This window comes from Passer montanus, unplaced genomic scaffold (genome assembly GCF_014805655.1).
Source record: "Passer montanus isolate IOZ18808 unplaced genomic scaffold, ASM1480565v1 scaffold10, whole genome shotgun sequence".
In the NCBI taxonomy this organism is placed as follows: domain Eukaryota; kingdom Metazoa; phylum Chordata; class Aves; order Passeriformes; family Passeridae; genus Passer; species Passer montanus.
The window spans coordinates 4,997,167-5,012,606 of record NW_024356505.1 but is presented as its reverse complement, the minus strand read 5'-3'; the positions used below and the strand labels follow the sequence as shown (position 1 = coordinate 5,012,606).

The 15,440-nt window shown below is 38.8% G+C and overlaps 1 protein-coding gene and 1 pseudogene across 19 annotated transcripts in view; one reads left to right on the top strand and one right to left on the bottom strand.

Annotated features, from left to right (window-relative positions):
- SLC4A7 (solute carrier family 4 member 7) overlaps positions 1-15,440 on the bottom strand; it is a 100,499-nt gene that overhangs the window by 73,024 nt on the left and 12,035 nt on the right. The window contains exon 1 of one of the 19 annotated variants that reach the window (XM_039703756.1): positions 642-838. The exons of 17 other annotated variants lie outside the window; for them this stretch is intronic. In XM_039703756.1, the coding sequence (XP_039559690.1) occupies positions 642-677 (36 nt within the window). In that variant the 5' untranslated portion in view covers positions 678-838. Of the gene's footprint in view, positions 1-641; positions 839-15,440 lie in introns of those variants that run through there. One more of the 19 variants, XM_039703792.1, reaches the window with a different exon arrangement.
- LOC120499790 lies at positions 6,491-7,288 on the top strand (annotated as a pseudogene).

The following is a 15,440-nucleotide window of genomic DNA, read 5'->3' as shown; positions in this document are numbered from 1 at the left end:
GCTGCACTGCAGTTACATGGCAGTGGTAATGACAACCCATACAATGGCTAAGAAATAGCCTGTAACACTAATGTTAGAATTCATTGTATAAATCCCCACAAATGGAGTTTTTTATCTGTGCCACTGAGGTCTGAAGAAAATGTTATCTCTACGAACACTTCACCTCAGTTACATAGCTCATTAAGTTCACTTGCCTTTTTTTGTCAAAAAAGAACAATTAGACAGCTATTTTAAGATTCCCTACCAGAAACATCCTGGCTATACTTGCACAGAATCAAGCAAAGTCACAGTTGATAACCTTCAAATTAAGAAAGCCTGGCTCAAAATAGTCCAAAAGAAAAAATAACCCAATCCAAAACACTCAACCAATCTCCAAGTCTGGTAGTATATCATCACAAGTGTAAGAGCACATTTTCTTCCTGAATTAAGCTGGTTACTATGATTAAGCAATTCTAACAACACAGCAAATAATACAGAAATCTCTACTCAAACTACTACTTCTATCACCAGATATTTCAAAAATTTCTTCCACAACTAGTGAGTCTAAGGTAGCACACAATTCTGAGCCACAGCTGCTAAATATCACTTGCATCAAATCACATTCAAGCCATTATTACGTTACACAGCTGCTATTTACATACAGGTTGCATTTTCTTCCCTTGACGAGCTTCTTCCATGCTGATGTGCAGAAGCAGAGAATGCCCTTGTGCGAGACCCTGTAATGAACCTCCCCAGAGATCAGAGCCTGCGCATACATGACTGCTTTAGCTGGCTGTGCCTGACACAGATGTACTCCGGGAAATTGCTCCCCAGCCAATCGCTCCCGCCCCACTCGCTCATCTCCCAGGCCACTGATTACGGCTACCGCAGGGTCACACAGCAGCAGAATGGGCAAGACGGCGTGCCTTCAATTCCAGCTCAGGGAATACCAAAAAAGGAACTGAAACTGAGTTCCACACTTCACATTTTCTGCATCAACAGCTGCTAAGAGCAGCTCCAAGGTAATATTCTTGCTCTGATCCAAGACTTCATTAGCACTACAAAATGCATTTGTACCACGGGTCCCAGAACAGAACAACCCAGAAGCCAAACATCTGCTAAGTGTGTTTATAGCTGTATTATCAACTTTTCACCAAATACTCATTCCAATGCAGGTGTTTGGTTGATTTTATCTTTTTTTTTTTTTAACATAAGCTATATATTCTTCTTTATCAAAATAAACCAAGGCTTCCTAAAAAAAACTTTTTTTTTTTTTTTTAATCCTCTCCTGTTGAAAAGGTAAAAAATCATTGATGTTAGCTGCAATTAATCTCATGTGTCCTCCCAGACTAAGCTGTCTCTGTTTCAGGTATTACGTGAGTAGCTGTATTTTTCCCTTCCTTAAGCCAACCTTTGAAAAATGCAACCTCTGCTCAAGCAGATCAAATTCAGAGCTTCTGAATTTGAAGCTACTCTTACGCTCTCCATCACTAACACAGCCTAATCTTCTCCCATCATCAAGTGCATGGGAAAACTGGCTCTTTAAGGAGTTATCTATAACCTAACCTTTAAGACATGCCACTGCCTTGCTTGTTCCTTTTTCTTCTTTTACTCCTACGTCTTGTTTGATGAGAACTCTAGCAAGGAAGTTGGACTGATGCCACCCCAACCAGCAAACAACTTGGACAAAACAGAACAAGTAACATACTGTCCATGAACTTAGTGCAAATACATTGTGCAACTATGAAGATGGTATTTATCACCTCTCTGTAGAGAAATCAGAAGGCCACATTCAGTTCCTCTCACTGCCTCAGTCCAGAGAATTCTCTAACCATAGGCTAATGAAAGTATTCTCAGACAGTGCTGACAAGAGAGTTTAAAAGTAGTTTGTTTCCACTCTGTAAATAGAAGTTCATTCTAACACACGTATGCATCTTTTAACTTCCAAGCTATTGAAGGCCTCTCTGCTGCCACATGTAAATGGTTACAAACTAAATGATTCATCCAGGAAGCACAGAGTTAGACCTAAATATCAGATACCCTAACTCTTAGTGATCTCTTCTAAAGTGGGCATCCTAAATCACACCTATTCTTTCCTTAATGCAGAACACAGACTCACACAGTTCTTCAGCTGCTCACATGAATACTGAAACAGCTATGCTAAACTGTGGCCTGGTGGCTCTCCCATATTTCAGTGAACTGTTTCTTAGCACAAATCCATACTAGAAGTAATTCAATTGTTACAAGTAAAAAATGTGTTTGTTTAGGTTGGGAGTGGGTGTGTGAAGGGAAAAGAGGCTGTCTATTCCTTAGGGATAGAATAAGAGGGGTGGGAATCACTTTTTTTCTTTTTTTAAAATTTTTATAAGTGTGAGGAAAAGTACTTGCTTGGTTTGAATACTTAAAGGAAAAAAAAAAACCTTTCTGAAGCAGCTTATTGAAATTTCCTTATAGTCTGTAGTCAGCCAATTCCTTTTTAACAGTCACTCAGTCTTGGAACAAAACAAACCCAAAAAAAAAAAAAACCCCACCACTCACAAGCAAGACAAGCATGTTTTTTTTCAAACAGATGGAAGTTTTTGTCTTTTAAGTCCCATACCAAAACACTTTGTGGATCAACGTCTGCTCTCCCCTTAAGAGTAAATACCAGGAAAAAGCTTCCCATCAAATGGGGAACAGCAGAGCAACTTCAAACTGCAATTGTCTCAACATGTTTAACTACAGAAGTATTCTAAAACAAACTGTAGGCAAATATATTCAAAATTATCACATCCTTGAACATGTTCAGTGACAACACTGTGAGAACTCAGAGCAGAACTACTTGTGCTGGAGCAATATTTTAACCATATGTTTGATGCTGCAAAAATCTCTCTATGAAGTGTATGAGGACATTTATTTTAATAAAAGAAACATAAGTACCTATCATGAAACATACATTTTTTTTCCTTCAATCCTTCCTTCTTAATTTTCACTTTTATACCCCTTCAGATTCCACTTATTTGACCTTATCTCAGTGTATAAAAACATATTTTTGAAAGATGGGTCCAAAAGAGTATGTACCATTATCTAGACAAAAAAGAAAAAAACATCTGAGCTCTTACTTCTTTGAAAAATTTCTTATATTTTCCCAAATGATATGCAACTCTTATCCCAGTCCATTAAGAAGTGGCAGTGAACTGCCTTACTGCAGGGTCTGCAGAGTGTCTAGCAGGCAGAGCTGTGCTTAATCTGCCATTCCGAAATGGCAGGACATTTAAAGTAGCTGCAGTAAGCAAGACTGAGCTCTCAGCAGGATTTACCACATGAGCTCCACAGCCCAGCTGCTATCTGACACAGTCAGATATGAGCACAAGAAAACTGAGGGCTTGCTTGCTTGCAGAGCAAGCAAACTGAAATACCCACACACACAGCCCTGTAAACTCTGTATCTATTGATACTTAAAAACCCTGGGTTTGGGGGGGTAGAAAGGTAGGGTGCTAAGAGTTGCATCTACAGTCCAAAAATCAACCCTTCCTTTTATGAGCAAATTAGATCAGGAACTTGGAGTTGATGATTCTCTGTTTCCCTTCCAGCTCAAATTAGTCTACGATATCATAACTATCTTTTCTAACACTGCAGCCCCAAAAAACCAACCCAGTGCCCCCTTCTTCATGCAGCTGAAAGGACAGCATCTACCAAGCTCAAAGCATCTCTCTTTAGGAAATAAAAAAAAGGCAAGAAATAATTAGGAGACAGCATGACAATACTTCTAAATGAGGCTTTATTTTAGAGAGGGTGAGGGTGGCCCAGGCCATGGGGGTATTTCAGGAGGGAGGGAAGGTGCTAGGGGATTAAGATGAGGAGGGGGTAAGTTGTACGACACGGTCTAAAGTTCATATGTCAAACATCTCTACAGATGGTTTTGTTCAGCTTCTTATCAAAGGGAACACACGAAGTCATATTAAAAATTTACTTCCTAGGAGTTTCTTTTTACAAAGAAATTAACTGTAGGGTATTCCTCCAAAGAAACATTACTGCCTTGGCAAGGGAACACAGAAACCTTTGCCAGCAGTGGCTCATGATTTAATGAATTAAAACTAGCCAAAAAATCCAAACGTCTTACTGCCTACAAGTATTTTCCAGAATACAATTTCTGTGTAACACCTAGTTCCCAAGACATACACCTGCACAGCAAGCTTCAGCTTGCATCAGCACGTACACATGGAACTGGGCTTTTCCAAAAAAAGAAGGGAAGAAAAAAGATAGATGTATTCTGTACAGATATTCTCTGGTGTATTGCCCCAGTGGAGTCTTGGGTATCTCAGCACATTGCAGGACAGCTGTCAGAAGCCACCAGGATGCTGAGAGCAAACACGAGGCAGATCACTAGTTTAAGCCCTCCTGACATTACACAATTGCACATCATTTGGACAGCTGAATACTTAGTCTCTAGAAATCCCACTGAAATTTATAACCTGAACCCTCATTAATAGTAAGATTACTATGTTCTCTAGTGTACTATTACAACTTGATTAATCACACCACATTCTGCTCTAAATACACTGATGATGTAGAAAAACAAAAGATGTGTAAAGTTTTCCAGGACATGTTCCAGGACTCAAAACCGTTCCTTGGTACAGATGGATGAAATTCACCCTGTTCCAACAGAACCCCACCAGGATCTTACTTACAGCAGCATGTATGAACACATGGTCAGCATGCAAATGCCACTGAGCTAGGCTAGGGAGGGTTGAGAGATTTGATTTGTTGGGATTTTCAGGAGGTTGGGTTTTTAAACTTTGGGGATGTTTTTGGGTTTTTGTTGATTTTTGGTTTGTTGGGGGTTTTTTTGTTTTTGCTGGGGGGAGTGAGAGAAGGGATGGCAGGGAGACACAGAGGAATTCAAAGCTGCTCACTTTACAACTGTAACATACTGCCTTTAGCTAAATTCATCTCCAGGCATTTTGGCAGCATTTTTGAGAGATATTCTAGTTTTTCTTTATCCTAAAATAGTCTTAGATCGCTGTGCAAATTCACACAAACTATAAACCAGGGCTGTTTCAACACTATTAAGGCTGCCTAAGCAAGGCCATATGTTTAAATGTTCTACAAGCACTTTTACAAATATTCTAAATTATAGAGTGGTTTGGGCTGGAAGGGGACCTTGAAGATCATCAAGTTCCAATCTCCCTGCCATGGGCAGGAACACCTTCCTCAGAGTTTCTCAGAACTCCAACCTGGCCTTGAACAGTTCCAGGAATGGGGCATCCACCACTTCTCTGGGAACCCTGCTGCAGTGCCTCACCACTCTCACAGTAAACAGTTCTCTCTCACATCTAATTTAAACTTACTCTCTCTTTCCATCTGATCCTATTTCCCCTTGCCTTGTGTGTACTTCCTCTCTTAAATAGTCTTGTCCCATCTTTCCTGTAGGCTCCTTTCAGGTACTGGAAGGCCACAATTAGATCAGTCCAAAGCTTTCCTTTCCTCATACATCCCTCTGATCAACTTGGTGGCCCTCCTCTGGATTCACTCCAACAGGTCAGTGTACAAATATTAAACACTTATCCTCTAGATTAATTCCCTAGAATAGATAGCATCATTGTGAACAGCTGATGAGTCCAGATATGAAGCAGCATAACAAGAGACAGATAATTTTATCTTGTTTTTAATGACATTATTTAAAGTGCTTGCACAAGAAGATCTGCTTTCCATGACAGCAGATCCTCAGGTTGGTAAACAATTTTTGAATGATTATTCACCTACATGTTGTTCCATAGAAAAGCAAAAGACTGACTCTCACAAATTCACATAAATTCAAGGCTTAAATCTTCACCTGCAGCTTTCCCTATGTCTCAAATTCTCTGTTCATATAACTGCATCCCACTCAAATCAAGTGTCTGTATAATAACTTACTAACAACACATGTTTACTCTTACAGTGGAAAAAAATTACTACCTACAAATCACAACTTAGTCAGTTATAGTGGGAGGGCAATGCAATGTTTCCAATATCTGTAGGTAACTAGTATAGGAGGAAAAATCAGCACTCTGCTGGCCCACAACATTTCTTTTTAATAAGAAGGCAGGCAGGATGGAAATATTCATCATAAATTTTTGGCTAAGTGCTGTAACATACAGGATTCAGGTGCTGTCATCTGCAGATTATTTTAATTAAATAAATTTTTTAAACCAAAGGAAAACAACCAAAAAACCTAAACACAAAACAAAAACCAACAAAATAAAAACTCCACAAGTTATGCTGAGGAACTTTAAGGTATTTGAAATCCTTGTGGCATGAATGCCAGTCACTGTTACACACGCCGAATATCAGCAAGCCTCTACCACAACAAATTCACAGCTACCAAAAGAAAAAGTTTTAGTAATCCACACATATTTTATTAATAAGGCAGACAGTACCAGAAAGCTGCAATTCCTGTTTTGTGCTAGTGCTGGCCATAATGCAAACCTGCAACATACCAGATCAGGGAACTGAGCCAGCAGTAAAATTGCACTGCTGGTGTTTTGCCACTTCAATTCGATGCCACTCGGTACTGGTGAGGCACAGGCAGGGACACTGCTGAGCCCAGAGGAGGTAGAGCAGGACCATGGGCAACTCCAGCAAAGTCTGACTCGGACTACAGTGGAGCCACACACTTCCACTGCTGCAGTTTCACATCTCAGCTTGGAGAAATGGCAAGGTACCAGTCACATTACCTTCCACTCTTCTCATAATATTTTGACAATGCAACATCTTTGCCTTACATTGGATCTGATGCTGTCCCACTTCTGCCACCTTTGCCCTTCCTCACTCACAGGCAACAGGCTCTCTCCCTGCCCTTGCACACTCTGACAAGATGCCTTCCAGACTAAGGGACACCTGGAAGCTGAGAGGGCACATCAGCCACAGCCACATGTGCACACACAGGAAACATCCCGAGGACATGGTAATGCTGGTGGCATTCAACATCACAGGATGAACTTTGACAAGCATTAATTACTCTGGTTACATCAGAAAAGTAGGCATGACACACTGTCACTTGAGAAGAAATCAAAAGTTCTGTGCTTCTGTCAATTTGGAAAGTGCTGACACCTGTGAATAGAAAATGTTCAATTACATGAAAAATGAGGCCACACTGGCCGCAGTCACTGATATTATGCACTCGGGCTACTACAAAGTGCTGGGCAAGAGGAAGCTGCACAAGCAACTCCCAATTGCGAAAGCAAAGTTTTCAAAAGAAGCGGAGAGGGGAAAAATCAAAGAAGTTGGTGGTGCCTGTGTGTTTGTGTTGTTAAAGTTTTTATTGTTTTTTTGCTGGGTTTTTTTTGGGTTTTTTTGGTTTTTTTTTTTGTGGTTTTTTTTTTTTGTTTTTTTTTTTTTTTTTAATATAGACAACGTGTAAAATGAGCCAGGGGAAAAAAAATAATCACCAGCATTGGTGGCTGAGTGGTAGAATTCTCGCCTGCCATGCAGGAGGCCGGTGTTCGATTCCTGGCCAATGTAGTTGGTATTTTTAGGGAGGTGATTCCATTCCTTGACTCCACTCCACTGAGACCCCAGCTGGTTCCCAGCACAGGAAGGACATGGACTTGCTGGAGAGAGTCCAGAGGAGACCCAGCAAGATGGGGCATCCATTAGAAGGATGGAGCACTTTTCCCTGGAGGAAAGGCTCAGATAAAGCCTCTTGCACTTCAAATGGAAAGAGAGTAGACTCACATTAGATATCAGGAAGGAACTCTTTACTGTCAGGTGGTGAGGCACTGGAAGAAGTTGCCCAGAGAAGTTGTGGCTGTCCACCCCTGAAAACATTTAATGCCAGGTTGGATGGAGCTCTGAGCAATGTGGTCTAGTTGAAGGACACATGTCCCTTTCCACACTATGGGTGCTGGAACTAGAAGACTCTGCCTTCCAACCCAGACCATTTTTTGATGCAATGATTCTGATTACAGAATGAACATGTAAGTCACTTAACATTCACTTCAGGAACTAAAACTAAATGACAAGTTTTTTTGAGCTTGTAGAGTGGTTTTTAAGGTTTTATTCGAGTTTTTCAATGGCTTCAAAAGTTGAATCAGCTTATGGGAAAGGAGAAATGTCATTCCCACTACATCCTTTTTCCCCTTCAGAAATCAGGAACTAGTTAGTCCAGCTCGCCCTTACCATGAAGCCATATTTTAAGACACATACTTTCTTGCCAAAATTTCTTCCACTTTCCTCTTGCATTTCTAAAGCACAACAAGCTTAAAAGTCTGAAAAGTCTGAAATAAAGAAGTAATAAAGCCTGAGATAAAAACTCTCAGAACTTAAAATTTCTAGGAGTCAGTCCAAGGTCCTTCTTCCCAAGAAGGGCCACTGACGAGACATTTAAAAGGAGTTCCACTTCTGTTTCTTATTTGCCTTGCCTAATATCTTGTAAAGCTATGCACACAAGCTCTTGCTGTTTTAAAAAAGCAAGCAGTTGATTTTCTGATGTATTAAGGGTAATGCTTTCACTATATCCTAGTAGCAGGTTTTGTGAGAAGTCAGTTTAAAAGTAAGGTGTTGATTCTGACACTACTGATTCATACATGCCACTGTACCTGGTGCTTATCTTACAGGAAAGTTCAGCTGACAAAATGCAAAGGAAAATTGAGCTAGAGATCTAAAATTAGCCAAAAAAAAAAGCCTGCCTGTTTTGTAGTAATTTCATTTTTTTGTCTCAAGAACTACAACTACTGATACTGGTTTTATTATGTTATTAGTTTTTGTGAATAACCATGTAAAAGACAACACAGTACTTTCGAGAAAGACACACATTTCTCTTGCAAAGAGAAAAAAAAAATGTTGTAGGACTCCTATTGTAAATTTATGACCTAAGGGGCTACTTAGTAAGAAAAGCTGACAGCATCCAACACCTGGCAGGCAGAACAGATGCTCTTCATTTGCTTAACACTTAGAATTCTCTACTTCAGAGAGCATTAGCATGGTTTGCATGGGAGTTCTAACCAGCCAAGGACTATTAAACAGGGTGCTCTCTGAAAAGGCATTTTTCATTGCTTTAAAATGAACAACAGAAGGTACCCATCTTTCTAATAAAGCCACAGACCATATTTTCATGCACCTTAATCTGTACACTATCATCCAGTAGCAAAAATACATGTTCAAGGAAAGACAATTTATTTGAGACAATAATTTGAAGCAAAATTGAAGCATGTACAACAAAGAACTTAGGCTTTTGGCTTTCACACTGACTTCTGGAAGACAGACAATTATCTAGCCTTGCATAAAGTCTACCCATAAAAATTCTGCTGCTATGATTTTATTGTAAGGCAAATTTGAACATGCAAAGTAAACCTACACCAGCCATACTTCTTGTGATGCAGCCCCAGCAGTTCTGACCAGCCCTAGAACTCTAAAGCTGGCATCAATAAATCAAAGTCATTGCCCTAGACACAAAGTCTCGTCCTGAACCCTCTGCCTGAACTTGAAACAGTTTTAAAAAATGTCCTTACAAGCATAATTGATACCATTAAGAGATAAAAAAAATAAAATACCAAGCCAAATGCACAGTGAACTGAACATTAAGACAAATACATAAAATATATCCTCTAGACTGGAGATCTAAGCAAAAGACCTTCCAGCAATATGAATCAAATATGCTACACCCAGTGGGCTACAAGAACTTTATCCTAACATTTTTAATTCAGGATTTCACAGCTAGCAGGGAATTTTTAAATGCTGTAAAGAATGCAAGAATTATTCTAGTAAATGGCAATTGTATCTGGCAACCAAATTAATTTTCTACACATATGAGATAAGGAGGAAAAAGAGAAAGTAAAGCAAATTGCATTATGTTTCTTATTATTTAGAAACCAAGCCGCAAGAACAAGTATTTCTTTCCAATAGTATCAAATTTGTAGAGAAAACACCTACACAGAATCCAATACTTCCTTTTACTGTGGCATATAAAATATGAACAACACAGCTAACAACCCTGGGGATGTGTTATGATATCAAATAAATTTCTGCAATCAGATATGTTAATTACATATGCATTTATACAACTTTAAATGTTCAGCTGGGTTTTTCTGGGAAGGAAGAACATCTTTACGTGGTAGCTTTTGGCAATCAAACACAGCTTTCATCCAAACACAGCTTTCATCATTCTGTAATTCCAAAAGACTGTTCCACCTCAAACTGATACAGAAGAGACTTTGAAAAAATAAATATGAGATACATGAGAAAGAACAGTTAAAAGCAGTTTTATAAGAACTGGCTCACTTACTCCCAAAAACAACATGTAAAGAAATATTCAAATAGGAAAAAATTGAACATACTTGTCCTCTAGAACTGCCCATGTTTCTAACAATAAAGTTCTTTTTTCCAGTGTTACTTCACTTAAGTCTGGGCACACACAAAGAAATCAACCTATCCACCAAATCATTTGTATTTATTCTCACATTTCTTCACAGAACTGACTCTACAGAAGAAAATCAACTGCCTGTAAACCAGGTTGGAGAAGTATCATCAACAGCAAGTTGCAAAAACTTCCCCTCTAGAAAACAAACAGAATCAAACTGGCTTCTACTGCACTCTAACCCTAATCAAATGAGATTGTATCTGAATGACAATAAGACACTCAACTTTGGCAGAAAATGCTACCTTTTAATTGACATCTGAATACACTTTGATATTTGGGGCAGCACAACATCATAGCTTTTGGTTATCTTAACATCAATTTCAGAGCTTTTGTCTGAGATGTAATTTCTTTAAATAGAAGTAGTAATTTCATATCCGATTTTAACAACATTTTACACACTTAAAAACTGAAGTTTCCAAAAGGACCTGACTTTTCAATTTGCAACACTTTCATCATTGGTTATCAAAATCAACACTAGCAAAAGCATTGTTTTGTGGGGTTTTGGTGGTTTTTTTAAGCATATAAAGGAGAATACTCAAGCACAATGAGACAAATAAATTGCTATTTTAAAATACTTCTAACCAGGCCAACTGTCCATTAAAAGCTTTTGATGCTGTCTGAGGGCCCTGTGCATTGACAGGAACTCAAAGAAAGTGTAAGATGCCCTTTTCTCACTGGAACAGAACAACTGTGCCAAAAGGAAGCTCTTGCACTAAAGAAAAACTGAACTGTAGTTCACTTTAGAATTACAACATCCATACCAGGACACTAGGGGGAACCTGAAAGCAGTCCACTTCATAAATCTCTTGCAGACTCTGCTCCTGACGCTGACTCCAAATTTTCATTCATGAACAAGTGACTTAGATACAAGGGAAGAGAATCTTTTGCAGACAACTGACGTCATAATGCTTAAACATTTGAAATGTAGTCATACATTGGGAAAAAACCATGGCATTCTGACAGCCTCAGACAGGAAGCTATTGTACAGCAGTACAGAGACCATCCTTCATTCTCTCCATTCTTGCAGTTCTTCCAGTCTTTTTTATTGAAGAAAATTATGAAGCTCCATACTCAAATACCAAGAAAATTATGTTAAACAAAAAGTAGTTGAAAAGGCTGCAATGCTTCTTTACCCTTACTGTTTAGGAAATGAAATAAAGCAGCCTGAAGAAGTTTGCTCTACATTTGAAGCTTGTTTCTACTTTTGACTCATTCCATAATGGATGCAACTTTTGGATTTTCGGTAACACATGCTAAAATGTAATTTGCAACTTACACACATTCATAAACATGCCTGTTCTCCTAAACAGAAGCACCCTGGGCACACTGCACAACAGGGAACTACACTACATTTCAGACTTTTGGAACCACTGTGTCAGCAGGTTTCACTTCTACTGCTATTTTGAATATGCAAGATGACAAGATAACCCCACATTTCTAAAAGTCCTTTTAGAAGCATTAGGAGACAGAGATAGGCATGCAGTTTTGAGAGATGTCTTCAGCCACATTCACAGGCTAACACTTTATAAGGAAGATGGAAGAAAAGGGTGATAGAAGAGCATTCACTAAGAATTTCCTAAAATTCTTTTTTTTTAAATAATATTTTTTTACCTATATGCACTTATTGATACTTTAAAGCAATATTACATTCCATAACTAAGCTTTTCCAAAAACTCCCATATTCCTTCAGTTAACCATTCACGTATTTTCCAGGTGTTACAGACTAACTTGACTGAATTCTTTTCTAATGTTACCAATAGAACTGCTAATGCATATTAATGAAGCACAAACACTTGCAGTTGGACTCGAAGACCTTAAAGGTATTTTCCAACCTAAATGAGTCTATGATTTCTATTATTCTAAAGGAGAGACATCAGTGCTTACACTATTGAAGTGGAACATCCTGAATATTTTGTATTAATTTTGAAGTATCAACTGAAACACAATCTTTCTAACACTAACCTCTTCACCAAGATTTTATGAACAGCAATAAAGCCACAAAAAATCCTCAGTTTAAGTTGTTTTTATGGGAAGTTTATGAAACCACACAGGAAAATTTTAACTTTTGTAAATTAGGAATCCACTGAAGGAGCCACTGACAAAAGGGTATTAGTAATACATGATCCAAGAAGGCATGGATGTAACTCATCCACACTACACTGTCTTGACAATCAGGCACCACCTCTTTGCAAAGTGAGCAGGCCTTGAATTACAGGCATTCTCTATTACAGTAACAGAGATGCACAAAAAAAGTCAAAGTATTTAAAACCAGAAACCTCACATAGCCCTCAGCTGCCAAGGAAAACAAATTGCTCAATCCTCAGCTTCTCTGTAGTGCTGTAGGTGTAAGCTATAGCATTTTGTAGGATCAAAAGATGATTGCTCTCAGTGAGGGTCACAGAACACCATAACAGGACCACATCCAATTATCCAGTTTAAACCAGGTAACTCCAGCTGCTTCATTACATCTCGACTTTGAACAACTTTGATACAAACCACTGTTCTCATTAATAAGACTTCTGTCAAACTAACTGCTACAAGTAAGTTGAACACATTAACTTCCATAATTAGTAGAGTTCACTTAACAAAGATCAGATTTCTAATCACCCATCAACTGCACCAAGAGCTCTCCTTCTTTTACATGGGCTCAATTAGAGTGTTTTTGCTTCATTTGTAACCAACAATTTTCAGGTTTGGATTGTCTGTGATTTGGACTGATATAGGATTACTGACCTTTTTGTCATATAGAAAATAAAGCATGTAATTTGTTTTGAAACTTTTTGTCCCCACCAGATGTGTAAAATTAGGAGATCACTGCTCATGCCTGTCCCAGAGCATGATCACTATAGAGAAACAGGGTTATATTTATAGGTTCTTCAATTTCGGGTACTTCTAACAAAGCTGCCTTCTCAGAGCCTAGGGGGTTTAGAAACACTTTCTTCAGTAATATGAACAGCACATGGCAGGGAAAACCAACAAAATAATGTAATCACATACAGGGCACATTTACATTTCAGCTTTATTACTATCTGCCTAGAATTAATACACTGGAAAGTTGCTGTGGGTCTCTGCCTAGAACATACTTCACTTGGAGCTTAGCAACTCATGCCAAAGTTGAGAGATAGTAGCACAGTAACACGAGAAAGGGCAATGTTACTACTTAAAAGGAAGTCAGTTTCCAGTTATACATGAAGCAGTATATGAAACAGAAAGGCTGTTGCGTTGCAAATGCCTCCTTCCCACTTTAACGGAGCAGCACTGGTCTACAGCCACCAAGAAAACTCCTCTCATGCTGCAGTATAAGTCACTGTCAATCCTGCAGGTATGTAGAGTAAGCACATCAATTTTTCAGTCACAAAGCACATTTTTTTTCCAGAAAAAATCCTGTGGGAATCCTTCAACATCACAGACTCACTGCTCACACAGGACATTCAGTGACAATTCATTTCCTTCAAGGCTGTCTGTCAATACAGAATCAATGAAGTTGGAAAAAACCTCCAAGTTTATAGAGACCAACCAACCTTTGACCAATCATAAACAGATAAGGTTAAGGATAGAAGCCAGGCAAACCTCACTCTAACAATAAATAACACTGGATACCAAATAATAAGCCACAATAACGGGGGAAAGGGAGAACTATAGACTTTTCAAAGGCTAAAATGTGTCTCTCCTGCTTGCTGTTACACATTAATTTTCAATGGAACTCTCAAGAATTACCTTGACCACAAAACCTACAGAAGGACACCACCAAATTCTGCTTTGCCCCATTTCACCTCTCACAATAAGCCACTTTATTGACCATTACCTTATGTTAATGATTCCTATGTAAGCAAAAAGACATTGAAAGCAGTTCCCAGATTCTTCTCCTCTTTTCAATACAATACTTGGCTCCAGGAATACCACTGGACTTTAAAATGTTTATTAAGGATTTGTTATGTTAGATTTGTACTGAAGTATTTTGATGTAGAGCTCTACACTGGAGACAAGTTCTCCAAATTAAGGTCATGTCCATTCTTTTCTCTAACAATACATAACTTCTTCCATTTAAATTTAGTACACTGTAAAGATAAATATATACACACACAATCAATCTGTTCACCACCAAAAAGCCATTGTTCAGCTTTCATTAAATTGTACAGCATATTGTATACATTCATGGTACTTGGATTTTTTTAAGCAACCCTCAAGACAGGAAGGAAATTTTTTTTCTATCTTCACCCAAGAGCCTATTTTATACCATAGTACAGCCGAAGCTGGAAACAGGTTCTCCATATCATGAAGTGGCCATAATACATAAATCTGTTTACAGTCTTCCTTACAATTGATCCTCTGAGCTTGACTACAGCAGTAATGCAAGCCACAAGACAGAAGCGAATATGCCATCTTGGAGGGAGTATTTCTTTACTCTTCACTAGAAATTAGATACAAATACAGGTTCCCTTTCTGTCACTTCCAGAAGTACTCAGCTCCACAGCCACAGCCCCCTTGGGCTCTCAACAGCTTTCACAGCACCTGACACCTGCACTGCCACTGCCCATGCCTATCCCCAGCCCTTGCCACCTCTGCAGACTCTAAAACAAACTTAAACCTCTGTTTGGAAATACTGCCACCATTCTCTAGAAGCCATTTCTGAAAACAGATACACATTTTCCTGCGTCCCTGGTGCTCTCAGTGCCACCAAATTTGTCTTCTGGCTACAACCTCCCCCAGCACCTGGAAGTGGACACTTGTAACATTACTCAGAATATGCACCAGCAGCAATTTCAACTCAAGAGTATTCTGCAGCAATCTCTTAGGGAAACAAGACTACAGCTTTAGCTGTTTGAAAAGTTATTATTTAAGCAATGGTCATCAGGCATTACACATTTCTTCCAACAACAGCCAAAGACAAAATATGCCTTTTTTCAGAAAGCTGAAGTTAATTATTTGTTAATACATAAACCCCAAACAGTTTTCAAAGTGAGACCTATTCTTCCACCCCTCCCCCAGAGAAACCCAGCTATAGAGTTAATATATGTGGACTGGGAAGAAGACCTGGTTTGAGGACTACTGTTTTCACATGCAAATGCTCAATTTTACATTG